Below are 20,815 nucleotides of genomic sequence, written 5' to 3'. Positions count from 1 at the left end.
GTGGTGTTCCTAGGGTGTAGTGGAGTACACCTTGTGCCCCGGGGGGGCCTGGGTGGTGTTCCTTCCTGGGGTGTAGTGGAGTACACCTTGTGCCCCGGGGGGGGGGGGCCTGGGTGGTGTTCCTTCCTGGGGTGTAGTGGAGTACACCTTGTGCCCCGGGGGGGGGGGCCTGGGTGGTGTTCCTGAGGTGTTGTGGAGTACACCTTGTGCCCCGGGGGGGGGGCCTGGGTAGCTCACTCCGCCCTGCTCAAGCACACACTAACACCTCAGGTACACCCTTCCAGCCAGATGCCCTCTCTTACAGTACTAATTTGTTCTGTAGAAGAAGGTGGGCGATGTACCGGTTGCGCATGTAACATATTTGAACAATCTTCTCTCGTACATACAGCAATGAAGCGCGTCAATGACTGGGCAAGTACAACTACACCGAACTTGCAGGCATATACCTTGCCACTGAATTTTTAAAAGACAAAGGCAGTGGACTTATATACTGTGACTCGCAGAGTGCACTCCTGGCATTGAACGCACATAGTAGTGACACCCAGAAAATAGTCAGTGATATTCGAATGAATGTTTTAGCTGCTAAAGAAAACAGATTTGAAATTAAATTCCTATGGATACCATCACATGTTGGCATCTCAAGGCATGACACTGTTGATATGCTTGCTAAGACAGCCTGCAGAAAACCAGTGGTCGAAATTGATATGGGTGTTTCATTAGCAGTGACAAAGAGAATACTTAAGCAAATATCTAATGAAGATCTCACAGACCTAACAAATTCACAAAGACCGGAAAGTTGTAGCATTAAATATTATGATAGATATCGTGAGGAGACATTCACATATGGGACTAATAGAACAAGAACCCGGCAATGTGATGTTATAGTGGCCAGAATACGCCTGGGATATAGACTTATCTGGCAGCTTTCTCAAAACCCAAATGTCGAGTACACAATGTGTCAACTTTGTGAAAATGTCGAGTACACAATGTGTCAACTTGTGAAAGTGTCCAATACACCATGTGTCAACTTTGTGAAAGAGAAAACATGCACTCACTTGAACATTATATTGTAGAATGTCCCATACTGACTGACTTTCGCCCTCCTGGGCTAAGGTATGCTGAACTCTGTAGTTACTATATGAGTACTGGAACACTTGATGATATATTGGACTTGTACCCAAGATTGACCATGTAATGTATCAATTATACAATGTATGCATGTGATGTAACTATATAACCTTAGCTTGTAAAAGCACCTTCATCACCTTCAGTGGTTAAGTGCTTAATAACACTAGTTTCGTGTATGTATGTGTGTGTGTGTGAATATGTGTATGAATGTATATATGTATATCTATGTATATGTGTGAGTATGCATATGTATGTGTATAAAGTATATCTGGAAGCTGATAAGAATTACATTTCACCTTTGTGAGTGTACATTAATGACACTAAGTAAAAGACACATCTAACACTTTATGTAGGGCATACGTAAATCTGTGTATCTATGTATTTACGTATGTAGGTTAGCTTAGCATTTTAATAGCACCGAATCACCTTCTGTCGTTGAGTGTTCAATAAACCCTTGAACTATATGTTTAACACATCTTTAACCCTGTCCATGGAGGACAGAAGAAAATGTATATATGCTGGTTAGCATTGTAAATGTGTGGCCACGTCTGTGGTAGAAAAATAATAGTAATAATAATAAATTACTAATTTAACTAGAAAGTTTCTATAGGTAAAGTATGCTAGGAAGAGTTTTTAAATTCTTATATAAATTATTTATTAAATTAAAAAAAACATATATATTATTTTTTAAAGAAACGATTTTAATTCGCTTTTATTTTCTTGTATTTATAGAATTTTTTTTCAAGAGTGACATTTGGAATTTATAAACTCAGAACACCAGTGATTGTCTCTACCACACTCAAGGTGTAAATAAAGGGGGGGGGGGTGGTATCCCATGTGTTCCATGGGTGTAGTTTACGGTTTACCTTTACCATCGTCCCGAGGACAATAAGCCTGAACTACGGGGCTCACCATAGCCCGTGCTGCTTAGAAATTTTAGTTCCAAGTAGCGAATCTTTAAGAACACCAAGAGGTGAGCCTGGCGCCCGTCACCCAAGACGCCAGTACACACCTGATGCAACATGTGCCACTCGCACACCTGATGCAACATGTGCCACTCGCACACCTGATGCAACATGTGCCACTCGCACACCTGATGCAACATGTGCCACTCGCACACCTGATGCAACATGTGCCACTCACACACCTGATGCAACATGTGCCACTCGCACACCTGATGCAACATGTGCCACTCGCACACCTGATGCAACATGTGCCACTCGCACACCTGATGCAACATGTGCCACTCGCACACCTGATGCAACATGTGCCACTCGCACATCAGAGCAGACCTTGAGTGCTCTCAATACCTGTCACGGACACACGGCAACAGACCTCGCATGATGCAACACCCGCCACCAATACATCACCCGAGGCTACACAGAGCCTCGGGTGATGTATTGGTGTATTGTATTGATGTATTTTATGTACTGTATTGATGATGTCACCCCTGTACCACCGTCGTGTCCACTCTCCCTTCCCACACCTGTCCACTCTCCCTTCTCTCACCTGATCACAACACTACACATCTGTTGACGGGTGTAGGTATACGTCACTCAGAGCCGGAGCCTGTCTGTCAAGCCATAATATGGGGCGCACTTGACAACTCAAGGAGAGGGAAAGTGTCAGAGCTGCATGTTTGGTCTGACGTTTGTGGTGTTGGACTTGTCAGTAACGTAGATTAAATTGACTGTGAGGAGTCAACAGTACTGTGGCTTGGACTCTGGACTACCTGTAGCCAGTAAAGTTAATTGTTAACAGTCAACTGCTTCCCTGAGCGTGCGCGCGTGCGTACGCGTGTGTGTACTTGTTGAAGAGTCAGCCCTCGACCACCTCCCCCCCCCCCGGGGCGCTTCTCTACATAATAGTTAAGACCTTGACCATCATAGACAGTTGGCGACGGACATACACTAGCCAGCTAGTAATGTATAAATATTGTATAAATTGTATAAATGCCACGTCTGTGGTGGAAAATACAGTACAAGCAATGATTGTGGTGCGGTACTTACCTAATTGTTCTTACCTAGTTGTGCTTGCGGGGGTTGAGCTCTGGTTCTTTGGTCCCGCCTCTCAACTGTCAATCAACAGGTGTACAGGTTCCTGAGCCTATTGGGCTCTGTCATATCTACACTTGAAGCTGTGTATGGAGTCAGCCTCCACCACATTACTGCCTAATGCATTCCATCCGTTAACTACTCTGACACTGAAAAAGTTCTTTCTAACGTCTCTGTGGCTCATTTGGGTACTCAGTTTCCACCTGTGTCCCCTAGGTGGTACTGAGGCAGTGTGTGAGTGTGTGATACACTCCGAGTGTTGAAGGGGTGAGCTCACTACCTCCCCACCTCCACCCTGTGTGTTCACAACCATTAAGTTAGTAGGTAGCTGCCTCCTGACTGTCATGTCTGGCACCTGTGGTTCACTGCTCGCCACACACCTGAGATCTTCCCTTCGTCTACTGAGGTGCTGGAAAGTCACCCCGGAGCACCTTAGGTGAGGGTGGACTGGACCTGAGCACTCCAGGTGCACAGTCTGTGAGCAGGACCTGGGTGATGATCTCTCACACTACATTACTGAACGTCCAGCCATTAAGACGTGCCCTCATGCAGGCCCTAGAGCTTCCTAGTTACTGTATTACCTCTCGTGTTCTTGAGGATATCCTCATAATGCACCCACAGTTTACCCCCAACCTGTCCTCTTAAAAAGAACGTCGCTTTTGGCCGTTTGTCCGTATGCAACCCGTTCTCGCAAATTTAATAAGTCAATATTGACTTATTAAATATGTGCCTAGGTGACATACTTAACATAATAGTTTCCCTTGAAAAGCTTCTTAGAAAACACCGACCTTGCCTAACCTACTTAGTATGTTAAAATAAGTATCTTATAGCTTCGTAATTACAATTGTTACTTAACCTATTATAGGTATAGGTTAGGTAATAATTGTAATTACGAAGCAATAAGATGCTTATCTTAACATACTAAGTAGGTTAGGTAAGGTCGGTGTTTTCTATGAAGCTTTTCAAGGGAAACTATTATGTTAAGTATGTCACCTATGCACATATTTAATAAGTCAATATTGACTTATTAAATTTGCGAGAACGGGTTGCCGTATGGCCGAATATGGACGTAATTTGAAAATGAAAAAAATGGATATAAATTTGGGATTTTTTTTTCAACAACAGTAAGTTAAGGGTCCTGTGATAGGTTAGGTGAGCAGGAAATTCTCATGAAGTTTCAAAACGGTATGAAAAATGTTAATTGAAAGAATCCTTTTCTAAGCTGGCCGAGTAAGCCGAACGACTCAAACAGAAAACGGAACAGTAGGTCACTTTTGTGAGTCGATTTCCAGTGAGGCAAGTGATCACATGACCTTGGATCACATAGCAGCATCCTGTGAGATGGGCACACATGGATAGCCCTAGACACAAACTATGTAGCCCCTTCACATAGTCCAGACATAAGGGTTCGCTCCTTAAACGACCGTGAATAGCTGCCCAAGGTCAAGTACCCTAACATACCCCGCTAGTTACTCGTCCCTCGCTAGTTATCACACCCTGGAGGTCATGGAAGACCTTAAGGAAGCAGCAGGCTGGTGCAGGTCATCCTGGCACAGGTCACCTGGACGAGGCCTCAACAAGGCGGTCGTGTTCTCGAAGCCACGAACCCAACATGACCTTCACATGACCCAACATGACCTTCACATGACCTTCACATGACCCAACATGACCTTCACATGACCCAACACATGACCCAACACATGACCCAACACATGACCCAACACATGACCTTCACATGACCCAACACATGACCCAACACATGACCCAACATGACCTTCACATGACCCAACATTACCTTCACATGACCCAACACATGTGATCTGAAATTAAAGAGACATTTCGGTCCATCTTGGACCTTAATGAAGAGTCGTGATAAGGGGGTCCAGCACGGCCAGAAACGTCCTCGTCACTTTCATATCCAGGGAGGGTTAGGTTACGAGGTTCAGCCACGCTGTTGTGACTGGTTTTCTGTATTGCTCACAGTATTTCGACAGGTAAATGTTCTCCGACACAGTGAAAACCTTACAGTACTCCATGGGAGACTATTGCACAAGCAGGAGATGCAGGCGGGAGTAAAATGGAAGATACTTCACTAGATAAGGGAGTACCTAAGGAACAGAAGACAGCGAGTCACTGTGAGGGGCGAGATCTCAGAGTGGCGAGGCGTCACTAGTGGAGTCCAACAGGGTTCAGTCCCTGGATCTATCTTATTTCGTCAGCCCATCTTCCTGTTTAGATTTTTTTTCCAACTACATGGACCTGTGTACATACATTGACCTAATGAACAATTAGTAGAATTTGGCAATATTAACTTTATAGCGTTCGAAAAAATAAAGTTAAACCCCGAACTTAAATATTCCTAGGCCTAATATAGCACACATAGGTACAATATTAGGCCTGGGATCCTTAGTTAACTTTTGTCTTACAATATCAATTCCAAAACCTTTTCAATTTGTCAAATTCAGTATTACCTATTTATACTTTCTAGTATGTTGACCAGACCACACACTAGAAGACCACACACTAGAAGACCACACACTAGAAGACCACACACTAGAAGACCACACACTAGAAGACCACACACTAGAAGACCACACACTAGAAGACCACACACTAGAAGACCACACACAATCGACTTGAGAATGGTCCAGGACGGACCGAAACGTCGTCGTCCCTTCACCTTCTAGTGTGTGGTCTGGTCAACATACTTCAGCCACGTTATTGTGACTCATCGCCTGCATATACTTTGTCATTGTCCCATACGTCGATAAATATACTATGGTGCTCAGCGTTACTATAAGTTCTACCTAAAGAGGAGGACGGCCTGTGATGCTCAGATATGCTAACGATCTCCCAGAGGGAATAGTCTCGTTGCTCTCAATGTTTGCTCCAAAATTATGAGGAGGATTGAAACTGAGGAAGATAGTAGGAGGCTACAAGGTGACCTAGACAAACTGAAGGTTTGTCTAGGTCATATAGCAGTAAAGGCAACACATTGAATTAATAATTAACAACACCACAACACTGAAGTGTTGTGGTGTTGTTAATTATTAATTAGTTCAACACTGAATAATGTTAATTATTCAGTGTTGAACACTGAACACTTCAGTGTTCAACACTGAAGTGTTGTGGTGTGAGTGTGGCTACGACCACACCTGCCTCTACCCACACCCTCGTGGTGGTAATGAGGAGTGTATAAACAATAAGTAGAGTGAATAAGGAGAGAGAGAGAGGAGAGGATGGCGAGATGTGACGTCATTGTGACCTTACTCAGGCGTCGCTGGTCTTATCCGGCCTCATCTAGAGAGTTTTCCTAGATTATCCGGCTTTATCCTGGCTCGCTCTGGCTTATATCCGGCCTGGTGCTCACCTCCCTCTGGCACTCACCTTCCCTCACTATCATGTTAATATATGTGTGTGGCTTTGTGTTAATTACAGCTCTCTCTCTCTCTCTCTCTCTCTCTCTCTCTCTCTCTCTCTCTCTCTCTCTCTCTCTCTCTCTCTCTCTCTCTCTCTCTCTCTCTCTCTCTCTCTCTCTCCCTCTCTCTCTCTCTCTCTCTCTCTCTCTCTCTCTCTCTCTCTCTCTCTCTCTCTGTCTCTCTCTCTCTCTGTCTCTCTCTCTCTCTGTCTCTCTCTGTCTCTGTCTCTCTCTCTCTCTGTCTCTGTCTCTCTCTCTCTCTCTCTCTCTCTCTCTCTCTCTCTCTCTCTCTCTCTCTCTCTCTCTCTCTCTCTCTCTCTCTCTCTCTCTCTCTCTCTCTGTCTCTCTCTCTCTCTGTCTCTCTCTGTCTCTCTCTCTCTCTCTCTCTCTCTCCCTCTCCCTCTCCCTCTCTCTCTCTCTCTCTCTCTCTCTCTCTCTCTCTCTCTCTCTCTCTCTCTCTCTCTCTCTCTCTCTCTCTCTCTCTCTCTCTCTCTCTGTCTCTCTCTCTCTCTGTCTCTCTCTGTCTCTGTCTCTCTCTCTCTCTGTCTCTGTCTCTCTCTCTCTCTCTCTCTCTCTCTCTCTCTCTCTCTCTCTCTCTCTCTCTCTCTCTCTCTCTCTCTCTCTCTCTCTCTCTCTCTCTGTCTCTCTCTCTCTCTGTCTCTCTCTGTCTCTCTCTCTCTCTCTCTCTCTCTCTCCCTCTCCCTCTCCCTCTCTCTCTCTCTCTCTCTCTCTCTCTCTCTCTCTCTCTCTCTCTCTCTCTCTCTCTCTCTCTCTCTCTCTCTCTCTCTGTCTCTCTCTCTCTCTGTCTCTCTCTCTCTCTGTCTCTCTCTGTCTCTGTCTCTCTCTCTCTCTGTCTCTGTCTCTCTCTCTCTCTCTCTCTCTCTCTCTCTCTCTCTCTCTCTCTCTCTCTCTCTCTCTCTCTCTCTCTCTCTCTCTCTCTCTCTCTCTCTCTCTCTCTCTCTCTCTCTGTCTCTCTCTCTCTCTGTCTCTCTCTGTCTCTCTCTCTCTCTCTCTCTCTCTCCCTCTCCCTCTCCCTCTCTCTCTCTCTCTCTCTCTCTCTCTCTCTCTCTCTCTCTCTCTCTCTCTCTCTCTCTCTCTCCTCAGCCAGATAACATATTCAGTAATTGACTTGAATTCAATAAAGAGAAAGAACCAATTAAAGTCTTCACGTAACTATAATCTTTGTTGACCAGTAAATTACGTTTAATAAAGACAAATTCTAATTCTTACAATATTTGTGGCCATTATTACAGCTTAAAATATAACTTACTTACCAAAAAAATAGCTAAAAAAATCAGAAGTTCCGAAATGTATACAAATCAACTTTATATGGTAAGATAGAGAAATAATAACATAGAAATATAAGATATTAACGACGTCAGACTCCTGACAACCAGGAGTCTGACAAGAGGCTGAGTCACAACTTGAGGACTCGAAGTTGCTCAAGTTAAGTCTCATTCAGACAATATTAACCTGCTTCAAGATGTTAAGGTCCAGTCTAAGAAAAAGGTGTCGAGAGAGACATACAAACTGACACTATTTCTCGGTGTATACACACCCAGAATATAGTTCATACACTGACTTCAGTGCGTGATACTTCTGGCCACCCCGGGCCACCTGCCAGAGGTGTGGCCACCCCGGGCCACCTGCCAGAGGTGTGGCCGCCCCGGGCCACCTGCCAGAGGTGTGGCCGCCCCGGGCCACCTGCCAGAGGTGTGGCCGCCCCGGGCCACCTGCCAGAGGTGTGGCCGCCCCGGGCCACCTGCCAGAGGTGTGGCCGCCCCCGGGCCACCTGCCAGAGGTGAGGCCGCCCCGGGCCACCTGCCAGAGGTGTGGCCACCCCCGGGCCACCTGCCAGAGGTGTGGCCACCCCGGGCCACCTGCCAGAGGTGTGGCCACCTGCCAGAGGTGTGGCCACCCCCGGGCCACCTGTCAGAGGTGTGGCCACCCCCGGGCCACCTGTCAGAGGTGTGGCGACCTCAGGCCACCTGCCAGAGGTGTGGCCACCCCCGGGCCACCTGTCAGAGGTGTGGCGACCTCAGGCCACCTGTCAGAGGTGTGGCCACCCCCGGGCCACCTGCCAGAGGTGTGGCGACCTCAGGCCACCTGCCAGAGATGTGGCCACCCCCGGGCCACCTGCCAGAGGTGTGGCCACCCCCGGGCCACCTGCCAGAGGTCACGTGAGTGGTGGTGATGCTACTGTTTATTGTTTATAGTGAACGCAAACTTGACAATTTACCGTTTGTACAACGGCACAGTCACAGCAACAACGGTACAATCACAGCAACAACGGTACAGTCACAGCAACAACGGTACCATCACAGCAACAACGGTACAGTCACAGCAACAACGGTACAGTCACAGCAACAACGGTACAGTCACAACAACAACGGTACAATCACAGCAACAACGGTACAATCACAACAACAACGGTACAATCACAACAACAACGGTACAATCACAACAACAACGGTACAATCACAGCAACAACGGTACAGTCACAGCAACAACGGTACAGTCACAACAACAACGGTACAATCACAGCAACAACGGTACAGTCACAACAACAACGGTACAATCACAACAACAACGGTACAATCACAACAACAACGGTACAATCACAACAACAACGGTACAATCACAGTAACAACGGTACAATCACAGCAACAACGGTACAGTCACAGCAACAACGGTACAGTCACAACAACAACGGTACAATCACAACAACAACGGTACAATCACAACAACAACGGTACAATCACAGCAACAACGGTACAGTCACAGCAACAACGGTACAGTCACAACAACAACGGTACAATCACAACAACAACGGTACAATCACAACAACAACGGTACAATCACAGCAACAACGGTACAGTCACAACAACAACGGTACAATCACAACAACAACGGTACAATCACAACAACAACGGTACAGTCACAACAACAACGGTACAATCACAGCAACAACGGTACAGTCACAACAACAACGGTACAATCACAACAACAACGGTACAATCACAACAACAACGGTACAATCACAGCAACAACGGTACAATCACAGCAACAACGGTACAATCACAGCAACAACGGTACAGTCACAACAACAACGGTACAATCACAACAACAACGGTACAATCACAGCAACAACGGTACAATCACAGCAACAACGGTACAGTCACAACAACAACGGTACAATCACAGCAACAACGGTACAATCACAGCAACAACGGTACAGTCACAGCAACAACGGTACAATCACAGCAACAACGGTACAATCACAGCAACAACGGTACAGTCACAACAACAACGGTACAATCACAGCAACAACGGTACAATCACAGCAACAACGGTACAGTCACAACAACAACGGTACAATCACAGCAACAACGGTACAATCACAGCAACAACGGTACAGTCACAACAACAACGGTACAATCACAGCAACAACGGTACAATCACAGCAACAACGGTGTAGTCACAGCAACAACGGTACAATCACAGCAACAACGGTACAATCACAGCAACAACGGTACAGTCACAGCAACAACGGTACAATCACAGCAACAACGGTACAATCACAGCAACAACAACCACGGCACAATAACATGTATGAGCTGCCAGAGATACAATGTATACATGTATAAGCGCCCCAGAGATACAATGTATACATGTATAAGCGCCCCAGAGATGCCAAGTATACATGTATAAGCGCCCCAGAGATACAATGTATACATGTATAAGCGCCCCAGAGATACAATGTATACATGTATAAGCGCCCCAGAGATGCCAAGTATATACGTATAAGAATATATTAAGAACTTCCCAGGACGAACATGGTGATCAGCCTTGGCCAGACCTCAGCCCGGCCAACTGGTGGCGGCGCCGGGTGTGTAGTCCCAGCCAGTGGTGGACACCTTGTTGTCTAGTGGCGGCGCCGGGTGTGTAGTCCCAGCCAGTGGTGGACACCTTGTTGTCTAGTGGCGGCGCCGGGTGTGTAGTCCCAGCCAGTGGTGGACACCTTGTTGTCTAGTGGCCACTGTGGTGGTGGTGGTCACTGTGGTGGTGGCCACTGTGGTGGTGGCCGCCGTGGTGGTGGTGGTCACTGTGGTGGTGGTCACTGTGGTGGTGGTGGTCACTGTGGTGGTGGTCACTGCGGTGGTGGCGTGGTGGCCGCCGTGGTAGTGGCCGCTGTGGTGGTGGTCACTGTGGTGGTGGTGGCCGCCGTGGTGGTGGCCACCGTGGTGGTGGCCGCCGTGGTGGTGACCTCCGTGGTGGTGACTTCCGTGGTGGTGGCCGCCGTGGTGGTGACCTCCGTGGTGGTGACCACTGTGGTGGTGACCACTGTGGTGGTGGCCGCCGTGGTGGTGGCCGCTGTGGTGGTGGTCACTGTGGTGGTGGTGGCCGCCTGGTCCAGCCCAGCCACGGACTCTTAACGAGAGGCAAGAGGCCACGGAGGGACACTTCAGTGGTAATTGCTCGCTCCTCCGAAGTCAACTAACGACCAACACAGCAATTGGTTGTGAGGAGACGTGTAACAATGGTCCTCTGAGACACACAGGAGAGACTAAAGATCCAGGCGCCCCTCCGCGCCCAGGGATATACATTCCAGCAAGGTTAAAGCCCTGAACAATAATGAATACCTGGAGGACTCTATTCCATTTCTCAGTGTATATGGACTTGGGAACTAAGTCCAGGAGTATACTCAGGGCTCAAAATTGCAGTTTAAAGTTGCCTTTGATGTCCCTAGTGCTTCTAAACATTAGTATTGATGTCCCTAGTGCTTCTAAACATTATTATTGATGTCCCTAGTGCTTCTAAACATTATTATTGATGTCCCTAGTGCTTCTAAACATTAGTATTGATGTCCCTAGTGCTTCTAAACATTAGTATTGATGTCCCTAGTGCTTCTAAACATTAGTATTGATGTCCCTAGTGCTTCTAAACATTAGTATTGATGTCCCTAGTGCTTCTAAACATTAGTATTGATGTCCCTAGTGCTTCTAAACATTAGTATTGATGTCCCTAGTGCTTCTAAACATTAGTATTGATGTCCCTAGTGCTTCTAAACATTAGTATTGATGTCCCTAGTGCTTCTAAACATTAGTATTGATGTCCCTAGTGCTTCTAAACATTATTATTGATGTTCTTAGTGCTTCTAAACATTATTATTGATGTCCCTAGTGCTTCTAAACATTATTATTGATGTTCCTAGTGCTTCTAAACATTATTATTGATGTTCCTAGTGCTTCTAAACATTAGTATTGATGTCCCTAGTGCTTCTAAACATTAGTATTGATATTCCGGGGGCACAAAACAGTACCCCGGGGCACACTACTGGTGCCAGTACACACCCAAGGTGCCAGGACAGTACCCCGGGGCACACTACTGGTGCCAGTACACACCCAAGGTGCCAGGACAGTACCCCGGGGCACACTACTGGTGCCAGTACACACCCAAGGTGCCAGGACAGTACCCCGGGGCACACTACAGGTGCCAGTACACACCCAAGGTGCCAGGACAGTACCCCGGGGCACAGGTGCTTGAATCAATGCCCCAACAATAACAAAAGTTCCAGTCACTGATGAACGAGAGGTGTACGTATATTTGTTTACGTTTGCGTAAAAAACTGTTCCCTGTGGTCCTGGTTGTTCGAATTGTCACGTGACGTGCCTATGTGTCCTCAAGACACATGTGGTGTCACGTGTCAGCTGCAATAGAGGCAGGGGCAGGTGTGTGGAGAGAGAGAGAGCAGCGAGGAAGGAGATACCTGGTTACCTGGTTGATGGGGTTCTGGGAGTTCTTCTACTCCCCCAGCCCGGCCCGAGGCCAGGCTTGATTTGTGAGAGTTTGGTCCACCAGGCTGTTGCTTGGAGCGGCCCGCAGGCCCACATACCCACCACAGCCCGGTTGGTCCGGCACTCCTTGGAGGAATAAATCTAGTTTCCTCTTGAAGATGTCCACGGTTGTTCCGGCAATATTTCTTATGCTCGCTGGGAGGACGTTGAACAACCGCGGACCTCTGATGTTTATACAGTGTTCTCTGATTGTGCCTATGGCACCTCTGCTCTTCACTGGTTCTATTCTGCATTTTCTTCCATATCGTTCACTCCAATACGTTGTCATTTTACTGTGTAGATTTAGTACTTGGTCCTCCAGTATCTTCCAGGTGTATATTATTTGATATCTCTCTCGTCTTCTTTCTAGTGAGTACATTTGGAGAACTTTGAGACGATCCCAATAATTTAGGTGCTTTATTGTGTCTATGCGTGCCGTATATGTTCTCTGTATTCCCTCTATTTCAGCAATCTCTCCTGCTCTGAAGGTGGAAGTGAGTACTGAGCAGTACTCGAGACGGGACAACACAAGTGACTTGAAGAGTACAACCATTGTGGTGGGATCCCTGGATTTGAAAGTTCTCGTAATCCATCCTATCATTTTTCTGGCTGTCGCAATATTTGCTTGGTTATGCTCCCTAAACGTTAGGTCGTCAGACATTATTATTCCCAAATCATTTACATGCTGTTTTCCTACTATGGTACATTTGATTGTGTTTTGTACTCTGTATTATGTTTAAGGTCCTCATTTTTACCGTACCTGAGTACCTGGAATTTATCACTGTTAAACATCATGTTATTTTCTGATGCCCAGTCGAAAACTTTATTAATATCAGCTTGAAGTTTTTCAATGTCTTCAGCCGAGATAATTTTCATACTGATTTTTGTGTCATCTGCAAAGGATGATATGAAGCTGCGACTTGTATTTTTGTCTATATCTGATATGAGGATAAGGAAAAGCAGCGGTGCAAGGACTGTACCCTGAGGTACAGAGCTTTTCACTGCACTTGGACTAGATTTTCTAGAGGAGAGGAGGAGAGGAGAGATGGCTGCCACTGGTACACTTACCTTCTCACTGAGTTTGGCTGGCTTCATCTCCACGTCTGAGGGACACTTAGTGCAGGGGTCCTCCATCTCGGTGAGCTACAGGTGTGTGTGTGGGGCTACAGGTGTGTGTGCGGTGCGAGAGGAGTGGTTCAGGTGTGTGCGCGGGTAGTGGAGATGGAGGTAGTGTGTGGTAGGTCACTCGCCAGCTGGGGGTGGAAGAGGAGTGGCTGCCTGTGTCTGCCCTTACCTGCCGCTCGGGTCCTTGGTGGGCCCCACCCTACTGCCACCACCCTGCTGCCACCACCACCACCCTGCTGCCACCACCACCCTGCTGCCACCACCACCACCCTGCTGCCACCACCACCACCCTGCTGCCACCACCACCACCCTGCTGCCACCACCACCACCCTGCTGCCACCACCACCACCCTGCTGCCACCACCACCACCCTGCTGCCACCACCCTGCCACCACCCTGCTGCTACCACCCTGCCACTACCCTGCTGCCACCACCTTGCCACCACCCTGCTGCCACCACCACCACCCTGCTGCCCCCACCCTGCTGCCACCACCCTGCTGCCACCACCACCACCCTGTCACCACCACCACCCTGCTGCCACCACCACCCTGCTGCCACCACCACCCTGCTGCCACCACCACCCTGCTGCCACCACCACCAGCACCCTGCTGCCACCACCACCAGCACCCTGCTGCCACCACCCTGCTGCCACCACCACCAGCACCCTGCTGCCACCACCCTGCTGCCACCACCCTGCTGCCACCACCACCAGCACCCTGCTGCCACCACCCTGCTGCCACCACCACCAGCACCCTGCTGCCACCACCACCAGCACCCTGCTGCCACCACCACCAGCCACCACCCTGCTGCCACCACCACCAGCACCCTGCTGCCACCACCCTGCTGCCACCACCACCAGCACCCTGCTGCCACCACCCTGCTGCCACCACCCTGCTGCCACCACCACCAGCACCCTGCTGCCACCACCACCAGCACCCTGCTGCCACCACCCTGCTGCCACCACCACCAGCACCCTGCTGCCACCACCCTGCCACCACCACCACCAGCACCCTGCCACCACCACCACCCTGCCACCACCACCACTACCACTTTGGCTGTTGAAGGAAGCTGTAGAGGTTAAACATCAGAGGTCCGCGGTTGTTCAACGTCCTCCCAGCGAGTATAAAAAATATTGCCGGAACAACCGTGGACATCTTCAAGAGGAAACTAGATTGTTTCCTCCAAGGAGTGCCGGACCAACCGGGCTGTGGTGGGTGTGTGGGCCTGCGGGCCGCTCCAAGCAACAGCCTGGTGGACCAAACTCCCACAAGTCAAGCCTGGCCTCGGGCCGGGCTTGGGGAGTAGAAGAACTCCCAGAACCCCATCAAGCAGATATCAAGCAAGTTCTTTATCGCCTAATAACTGAAGTCTTCAATAAAACATTTGACACCGGTAACTCCCAGAATTTTGAAAAAAGCATAGTCCAAGTATTTGAAAAAAGATGACAGACATGAGGCACTGAACTACAGACCAGTCTTACTGACAGCCTTACTGACAGTCTTACTAAGCAGTCTTACTAAGCAGTCTTACTGACAGCCTTATTGACAGTCTTACTGACAGTCTTACTAAGCAGTCTTACTAAGCAGTCTTACTGACAGTCTTACTGACAGTCTTACTAAGCAGTCTTACTAAGCAGTCTTACTGACAGCCTTACTGACAGTCTTACTAAGCAGTCTTACTGACAGCCTTACTGACAGTCTTACTAAGCAGTCTTACTGACAGTCTTACTGACAGTCTTACTGACAGTCTTACTAAGCAGTCTTACTGACAGTCTTACTCACAGTCTTACTAAGCAGTCTTACTGACAGTCTTACTAAGCAGTCTTACTGACAGTCTTACTCACAGTCTTACTAAGCAGTCTTACTGACAGCCTTACTGACAACTATTCTGCTGAAATTGCTGGAAAAAGTAATCAAGTTGAGAATAAGGGAACGCCCGGAGTGGATAATCTTTGTATCAAATGGCCAGAGTGAACCTTCGAAGGGAAAGTCATGCCTGATAAACTTGATCGAGTTGAAGACCAGAGAACAGCCACAGTTAGAGGCTTCAAGGAGGAGGAACGTAGAGAGTGGAGTTCCCAAGGGTCGTTCCTGGGTCCCTTAATGAATGTGAACGACCAGGAAGTGAACATCTCAGTCTTCCACACGACGACACGAAGATAATGATGAATATAAACCCAAGAGGACTAGCCGCGACAACCGCTAATAATGGACAAACAAATGGTTGTTAGACTTGAGAGAGCAGGACCAGAGGAGGACCAGAGCAGGACCAGAGCAGGACCAGAGGAGGACCAGAGGAGGACCAGAGCAGGACCCGAGGAGGACCAGAGCAGGACCAGAGCAGGACCAGAGGAGGACCAGAGGAGGACCAGAGCAGGACCAGAGCAGGACCAGAGGAGGACCAGAGGAGGACCAGAGGAGGACCAGAGCAGGACCAGAGCAGGACCAGAGGCTGGAGCTGCACCACACTCCAATGTACAGAAGGCATGTAAGGGAGTACCCGCACTCTGTACCGGTGGTCAACAGGTGCAGTGTGTGATGGTAGTAGTTGTGGAAGCCACCACCACCACCACCACCACGAACAACAACAACAACAACACCACCACCACCACTACCACCACCACCACCACCACCACCACTACCACCACCACCACCACAACAACAGCACCACCACCACCACGAACACCACCACCACCACCACCACCACACAAACCAGTCCTGCTCCCGCCTGAGGCTAGACATCCTTTTAAGCCAAGATATTATCGTTGCTAATAAGAGCGAAACTCCCGCCTAGCAACTACATGACCTAAAGGGGCCTGACGGCTGAGTACACAGCGCTCGGGATTCGTAGTCCTGAGGTTCCGGGTTCTATCCATGATGGATCCGGAAACAAATGGGCAGACTTTTTCACCCTGATGCCTTGTTCATCAAGCAGTAAATAGGTACCTGGGATTTAGACAGCTGCTACGGGCTGCTTCCTGGGGATGTATAACAAAAAGTAGGCCCGGCCGAGGACCGGGCCGCGGGGACACTAAGCCCCGAAATCATCTCAAGAAAGCCTCAAGATAACGTGGTGGTCGTCACATATGTACGTCAACCCAGCTGCCAGAAGCCCACATATTGTGGACACTGTTCATGTGCCAGTATTAACTTACACAATGAGTGACCTGGGGCCAGATTCACGAAGCAGTTACACAAGTACTTAGCAACGTTTCCTTCTTACTTACCATCTTCGTGGCGGATCCGTCGGGATTCACGAAGTCATTTAAGAGCGGCGATCTTCCTAAGAAGGCCGCCTGGCGCTATGGCGCTTCCAGACCAGTCGTAGCGTTACGTAAACTAGATATAACTCAAGCAGTCTCTACTACACAACCCGGAGGATCGGTTTTAATATAAACAAACAGGTCAGGTGGCGAGGCTGGTCAAGACAGCGTCCTTCATGTTAGCTCTACAAACATTCCCAGCTGGTAGGTGGCTCTACAAACATTCCCAGCTGGCAGGTGGCTCTACAAACATTCCCAGCTGGCAGGTGGCTCTACAAACATTCCCAGCTGGTAGGTGGCTCTACAAACATTCCCAGCTGGTAGGTGGCTCTACAAACATTCCCAGCTGGTAGGTGGCTCTACAAACATTCCCAGCTGGCAGGTGGCTCTACAAACATTCCCAGCTGGTAGGTGGCTCTACAAACATTCCCAGCTGGCAGGTGGCTCTACAAACATTCCCAGCTGGCAGGTGGCTCTACAAACATTCCCAGCTGGCAGGTGGCTCTACAAACATTCCCAGCTGGTAGGTGGCTCTACAAACATTCCCAGCTGGCAGGTGGCTCTACAAACATTCCCAGCTGGCAGGTGGCTCTACAAACATTCCCAGCTGGTAGGTGGCTCTACAAACATTCCCAGCTGGTAGGTGGCTCTACAAACATTCCCAGCTGGCAGGTGGCTCTACAAACATTCCCAGCTGGCAGGTGGCTCTACAAACATTCCCAGCTGGTAGGTGGCTCTACAAACATTCCCAGCTGGTAGGTGGCTCTACAAACATTCCCAGCTGGCAGGTGGCTCTACAAACATTCCCAGCTGGTAGGTGGCTCTACAAACATTCCCAGCTGGTAGGTGGCTCTACAAACATTCCCAGCTGGCAGGTGGCTCTACAAACATTCCCAGCTGGCAGGTGGCTCTACAAACATTCCCAGCTGGCAGGTGGCTCTACAAACATTCCCAGCTGGTAGGTGGCTCTACAAACATTCCCAGCTGGTAGGTGGCTCTACAAACATTCCCAGCTGGCAGGTGGCTCTACAAACATTCCCAGCTGGCAGGTGGCTCTACAAACATTCCCAGCTGGCAGGTGGCTCTACAAACATTCCCAGCTGGCAGGTGGCTCTACAAACATTCCCAGCTGGTAGGTGGCTCTACAAACATTCCCAGCTGGCAGGTGGCTCTACAAACATTCCCAGCTGGTAGGTGGCTCTACAAACATTCCCAGCTGGTAGGTGGCGAGGCTGGTCAAGACAGCGTCCTTCATGTTAGCTCTACAAACATTCCCAGCTGGCAGGTGGCGAGGCTGGTCAAGACAGCGTCCTTCATGTTAGCTCTACAAACATTCCCAGCTGGTAGGTGGCTCTACAAACATTCCCAGCTGGCAGGTGGCTCTACAAACATTCCCAGCTGGTAGGTGGCTCTACAAACATTCCCAGCTGGCAGGTGGCTCTACAAACATTCCCAGCTGGTAGGTGGCTCTACAAACATTCCCAGCTGGCAGGTGGCTCTACAAACATTCCCAGCTGGTAGGTGGCTCTACAAACATTCCCAGCTGGTAGGTGGCTCTACAAACATTCCCAGCTGGTAGGTGGCTCTACAAACATTCCCAGCTGGTAGGTGGCTCTACAAACATTCCCAGCTGGTAGGTGGCTCTACAAACATTCCCAGCTGGCAGGTGGCTCTACAAACATTCCCAGCTGGTAGGTGGCTCTACAAACATTCCCAGCTGGCAGGTGGCTCTACAAACATTCCCAGCTGGCAGGTGGCTCTACAAACATTCCCAGCTGGTAGGTGGCTCTACAAACATTCCCAGCTGGTAGGTGGCTCTACAAACATTCCCAGCTGGCAGGTGGCTCTACAAACATTCCCAGCTGGCAGGTGGCTCTACAAACATTCCCAGCTGGTAGGTGGCTCTACAAACATTCCCAGCTGGTAGGTGGCTCTACAAACATTCCCAGCTGGCAGGTGGCTCTACAAACATTCCCAGCTGGTAGGTGGCTCTACAAACATTCCCAGCTGGTAGGTGGCTCTACAAACATTCCCAGCTGGCAGGTGGCTCTACAAACATTCCCAGCTGGCAGGTGGCTCTACAAACATTCCCAGCTGGCAGGTGGCTCTACAAACATTCCCAGCTGGTAGGTGGCTCTACAAACATTCCCAGCTGGTAGGTGGCTCTACAAACATTCCCAGCTGGCAGGTGGCTCTACAAACATTCCCAGCTGGCAGGTGGCTCTACAAACATTCCCAGCTGGCAGGTGGCTCTACAAACATTCCCAGCTGGCAGGTGGCTCTACAAACATTCCCAGCTGGTAGGTGGCTCTACAAACATTCCCAGCTGGCAGGTGGCTCTACAAACATTCCCAGCTGGCAGGTGGCTCTACAAACATTCCCAGCTGGTAGGTGGCTCTGCAAACATTCCCAGCTGGTAGGTGGCTCTACAAACATTCCCAGCTGGCAGGTGGCTCTACAAACATTCCCAGCTGGTAGGTGGCTCTACAAACATTCCCAGCTGGTAGGTGGCTCTACAAACATTCCCAGCTGGTAGGTGGCTCTACAAACATTCCCAGCTGGTAGGTGGCTCTACAAACATTCCCAGCTGGCAGGTGGCTCTACAAACATTCCCAGCTGGCAGGTGGCTCTACAAACATTCCCAGCTGGTAGGTGGCTCTACAAACATTCCCAGCTGGCAGGTGGCTCTACAAACATTCCCAGCTGGCAGGTGGCTCTACAAACATTCCCAGCTGGCAGGTGGCTCTACAAACATTCCCAGCTGGCAGGTGGCTCTACAAACATTCCCAGCTGGTAACTTGTGGTAAATATGTCTTATTATGGTATTATTATCATATTTATCATAGCAAGATATTATTCTAGTAGTTAGTAAGTACATAAACACTAGTGAGAGTAGGTGATGATCCTGGGGTGGGGACAGGAAGGCTTGGAACCATTTACTATCACCTAATGCCTCTGTTCACCTAGCAGTAAGTAGAGCTACTCAGGAGTGAGTCGGTTTGCTGTGAGGCTGCATCCTGTGTGTAGGGGGGGGGGGGGAGGGGGGGGAAGGGGGGGAGGGGGGGGAGGGGGGGGAGGGGGGGGGGGGGAGGGGGCTCGAGACATGACTAACATGTTTATAATTTATAATAATAATTCATTGTGTCGGGGACAGGCAGTCAGAGTATATATATTCATGTTAGGGTTATATCGAGGTCCCCCCCCCCCCAAGGGTCAAATTACTGACCCTGCCCAGGATGGAACCCCACAACAAGCTCACCAACCCTTGAGTACCCTCTTACTGCTAGGTGAACAGGTGCATTAGGTGATAGGATATGCGCCCAACCATTTCTGTCCCTCCCAGGATTCGAACCCGGAATTCTGTATTGTGAGTCGAGAACGAACCCAACTATACTAGTGAGACCCTCATATATACACTCTGGCTGCCTGTCCCTTGACACAAGACATTATTAAATCAATTATTATTACAAGCTTGGTCAGCACCAGCAGGAAGGCCTGTGTTGGCTTGTAATGTTTAATGGTCTACAACAGTGACAACAGTGACAACAGTGACAACAGTGACAACAGTGACAACAGTGTCGCAGCTCACCGTAGAAGGGGGAAAACAACAGTTTTACTTCGAAATAAACAAATTTTATAATAAAATTGGAGGTAAATAGGCGGCAAGTGACCACCCGATGAGCCCCGATAAGCCAGCGTCGTGATTGGCTAAACTTGTAAGATGAACACTGCTACCTTCTCTCTGATTGGCTTAACGATGAGTCCCAGTGACATCTAGCGAGACTCAGGTGAACTACATCATGATTGTTAATACCCGCATGTGAACACCTTCCTGAACCGTAGGTAGGCCCTTCTTGCCCGGTACCTGAGGACCTTTGTGGCGTAGACATGGCCAGGGCCAGGGTCAGGGTCAGCGTCAGGGTCAGGGTCAGGATCAGGGCCAGGGGCCAGGGTCAGGGTCAGGGTCAGGGTCAGGGCCAGGGTCAGGGTCA

At 49.1% G+C, this 20,815-nt stretch overlaps 1 protein-coding gene across 5 annotated transcripts in view; it reads right to left on the bottom strand.

The window, feature by feature from the left end:
* Positions 1–20,815, bottom strand: part of Hn (phenylalanine hydroxylase) — a 65,675-nt gene that overhangs the window by 23,149 nt on the left and 21,711 nt on the right. For 3 of the 5 annotated variants that reach the window (XR_011222254.1, XR_011222255.1, XM_069301976.1), the window contains exon 1: positions 13,506–13,686. The exons of the other annotated variants lie outside the window; for them this stretch is intronic. Coding sequence is in view for 1 of the 3 variants with exons in the window: in XM_069301976.1 (XP_069158077.1) it covers positions 13,506–13,571 (66 nt within the window). In the remaining 2 variants the exon portion in view is untranslated. Of the gene's footprint in view, positions 1–13,505; positions 13,687–20,815 lie in introns of those variants that run through there. 5 annotated transcript variants of the gene reach the window in all.

The sequence above is a fragment of the Procambarus clarkii genome, chromosome 47 (assembly GCF_040958095.1).
Source record: "Procambarus clarkii isolate CNS0578487 chromosome 47, FALCON_Pclarkii_2.0, whole genome shotgun sequence".
Lineage (NCBI taxonomy): Eukaryota > Metazoa > Arthropoda > Malacostraca > Decapoda > Cambaridae > Procambarus > Procambarus clarkii.
The sequence above is the reverse complement of the archived record's forward strand: the minus strand, read 5'-3'. Positions and strand labels throughout refer to the sequence as shown.